At 47.8% G+C, this 3,009-nt stretch overlaps 1 protein-coding gene across 1 annotated transcript; it reads left to right on the forward strand.

Annotated features, from left to right (window-relative positions):
- Positions 1–1,395: 1,395 nt before the first annotated feature.
- Positions 1,396–2,730, forward strand: LOC118407067 (trans-L-3-hydroxyproline dehydratase-like). The gene is made up of 2 exons (XM_035807484.1): positions 1,396–1,928; positions 2,343–2,730. Exons 1-2 carry the CDS (start codon positions 1,468–1,470, stop codon positions 2,728–2,730), a joined length of 849 nt encoding a protein of 282 aa, XP_035663377.1. The 5' UTR covers positions 1,396–1,467.
- The last annotated feature ends 279 nt before the right edge of the window (positions 2,731–3,009 follow it).

Genomic DNA, 3,009 nt, shown 5'->3' on the forward strand with positions numbered 1-3,009 from the left:
AACGGCGGCCGGAGGAGGCATGATTTTGAGCGTTTCTACCCGTGATATTTATATTTCAAGGCATGGAATGGACATTTACCGTCGCAAAGATGTATTTTATAGACTGTGAGCTACTGTTTTGCTTCATTTCGGTGTGTTAACATCGTATTTTCCGTCGCCGCCGATCGAAGCCGCCATCTTGAAAATCCCGCTCCGTCTGTCACGTGACCCCGACAGTGGTGGCGCAATTTCGCATAAGGATCGTGCAAATCTCATAAGGTTCGTGTGAATCACATAGTAATTCGTGCGAATTTCATAATATTCGTGCGTTTTTGCATAGTGATTCGTGCGAATTTCATAATATTCGTGCGTTTTCGCATAGTGATTCGTGTGTATCACATAATATTGGTACGAATTTCATAGGGTTCGTGCAAATGCTTAGGCACCCCTGATGATTACTGAGGAAAGGCAGCGAACACTATCTTAAATGTCTGACAGTATCCCGTGGCCCAAAATGTTGCTTGATTAACTGTTCATTTGCGTATCTTATTTTTAAAAATACTTTAATCAGGTTGGTAGATCATAGGACATAAGGGTTTTCTTTTATACAACCAGTTTTTCTTACAACAAAACGAAAATTTGGGGCTGTTTCGATGACTGTCAGACATCGGCTTTTAACTGGAGTTCTGCTTCTCGCCGCTATATGTAGCCGATGTAGGTGGCGCTTTTACGGCAGAACTCCAGTTGGAAGCTCTGAGGAAGATGTCTGACAGGTGAGAAAAAATGGTTGTGTAAAAGAAAACTCTTATGTCCTCGATCCCATGGTGTGACTCGCTTCTAATACCCCCTTTCCACTAAGACGGCGCTCTCGCGGCGCTCTCTCTGCGACCTCAAATTGGGAAGAGCGCGGTGAGAGCGCAACGGGATCGCAAAGGTCGCCATGGGAGCGCGCAGAGAGCGCGGTGGGAGCGCCATGGTCGTAAAACGTAAAAGATGACTTCAAAGATACCAAAATACACTACACGTCAAAAGATTCGTTCTTTATCTCTGAAATTCGTTGAGTAATCTTTCGAATCTTTGCTAGTTCATAAAAAGATGCTGACATTTGAGTTTTTCGTCGCTGTGAGAGCGCGCTGGGGTCGCCGGAGAGATTCCACTAGAGCAGCTTTTTCTGGCGTCGCGGCGCTCTCACCGCGCTCTGGCCAATTTTCCATCGCAGCGAGAGCGCCGTGAGAGCGCCGTCAAGTGGAAAGGGGGCCTAACTACACGTTCGAGGCCGGTGTATTGTGTCGTCAATCTCGTCGATCAGGTTTTCGATGTAGGTGAGTGTCATTGTGTGTCTGGTTCCTTTGTTTGTTATGCCGAGGGGTCTAACTCTTATCTCCTTAACGGCGAATGACATAGCTCTATGCGTCACTGAAGGACAATTAGCAAATGCAATCAGATCGTCTTTTATCGATAACATCTGACTAGGTAAGGGTGTCCAAAATGGCCGAAACAAACCAACAGGTAACCATTTCTGACTCCAAATCGCCTCCGTTTGTCATCAAAACCGTCGAGATGCACACAGGCGGTGAACCTGTACGAATCATCACCGACGGATACCCTAAAATCGAGGCGAAAACCATCCTAGAGAAGCGAGCCTACGTTCGGGACAACCTGGACGTTTTTCGGAAGAGGTTGATGTGGGAGCCGAGAGGCCACTATGACATGTACGGGGCCTTGTTGGTCGAGCCAGACGACAAAAACGCGGACATCGGCGTGCTTTTCATGGAAAACAAGGGCTATAGCACCATGTGTGGACATGCTAGTATCGGGCTGGGGCGTTACGTGGTAGACAGTGGCATAGTTACCGCGACAAGCCCTCAGACAGAAGTTGTTCTCCAGTGCCCGACCGGCCCCGTGAAAATGTGGGTCGATTATCAAGACGGAAAAAGTGGGCGTGTCAGGTAAGCCAGGCTTTGCTGTTGTTCTATAATCTCCTTGCCAAAGCTAAGTCTTTACACATGTAGCCACGTAACTAAAACAATGGCCTCAAAGAAAAAGAAGAGTTTTTCTCTGAAATATTGCTTCCCATTGTGAGCTTTTGTTGAGACTTAGGAGATTTCAATCAGACTGAAATCACTTGTTCAAACTAAGGTTCAAATCTACCACTCCCGTTTACCCTTGTACTGGATTTTCCCCTCTGGCGTTCCACTTGAAATTTCATTCAAATGGGCTTACTGGTGACATGGCTTGAGTTCCCTGATGTATATGGCCACCTTTAAACCTCTTACAAACTAGTCCTGTTCAGTGTCCAGTATTCTGGCTTTGTCCAGTGAGACGGTATGGTCTTTGTAAGACTTGAATTTACTTTCTTTCAGATTCCACAGTGTTCCAGCGTTTGTCTTTGCGCTCGACCAAGAAGTCGACGTTCCTAAGTATGGGCGCGTGAAGGTAGACATCGCTTCCGGAGGAGCGTTCTACGCCATTCTCCCTGACCGTTCTCTCGGGCTAGATATCCGTACAGCTCCTGTTCAAGCCGTCAGGAACGCCGCCACAGCAGTGACAGAAGCCGTGAAGAAGGCCGTGCCGTTACGCCACCCGGAGCACCCGGACCTGGCGTTCCTGTACAGGACGATCATAACAGACGGGCGGGACGAGTACGACCCGACGCCGACGGTTCACACCAGTGTGTACGGTGATGCGTCCGCAGACCGGTCTCCGTGTGGGTCGGGAACAACGGCAAGAGTTTCTGTAATGGTGAGATAAAGGACAAAAAGAAAAAGAGTCTCTGTCATTCTCACTCAATCCTCCTCTGAAGAAGTCCTTCCACTTGGCCCAGCCTGTCGCTTCTCTCAGTGCTTTAAAGCCCCGTTTACAAATCAAGAATTTAGCTCGGCCGAGTTGTCAGCGAGCTCTAAATTACGAGGAGGTATGACCCTAATACCGACAAAGAAACTTTGCCATTTGTTCGTAGGCATCAGATTCATGCCTCCTCGTAATTAGAGCTCGCGTGACAACTCGGCCGAGCTAAATTCTTGATTTGTA

The sequence above is a fragment of the Branchiostoma floridae genome, chromosome 19, assembly GCF_000003815.2.
Source record: "Branchiostoma floridae strain S238N-H82 chromosome 19, Bfl_VNyyK, whole genome shotgun sequence".
Taxonomy (NCBI): Eukaryota; Metazoa; Chordata; class Leptocardii; order Amphioxiformes; family Branchiostomatidae; genus Branchiostoma; species Branchiostoma floridae.

What these genes read in the sequence shown, in the direction of transcription:
- LOC118407067 (XM_035807484.1), top strand. Translation starts at nt 1,468, where the DNA reads ATGGCCGAAACAAACCAACAGGTAACCATTTCTGACTCCAAATCGCCT. An exon ending in GGAAAAAGTGGGCGTGTCAG is followed by an intron (nt 1,929 to 2,342) that starts GTAAGCCAGGCT and finishes ACTTTCTTTCAG; the next exon opens with ATTCCACAGTGTTCCAGCGT.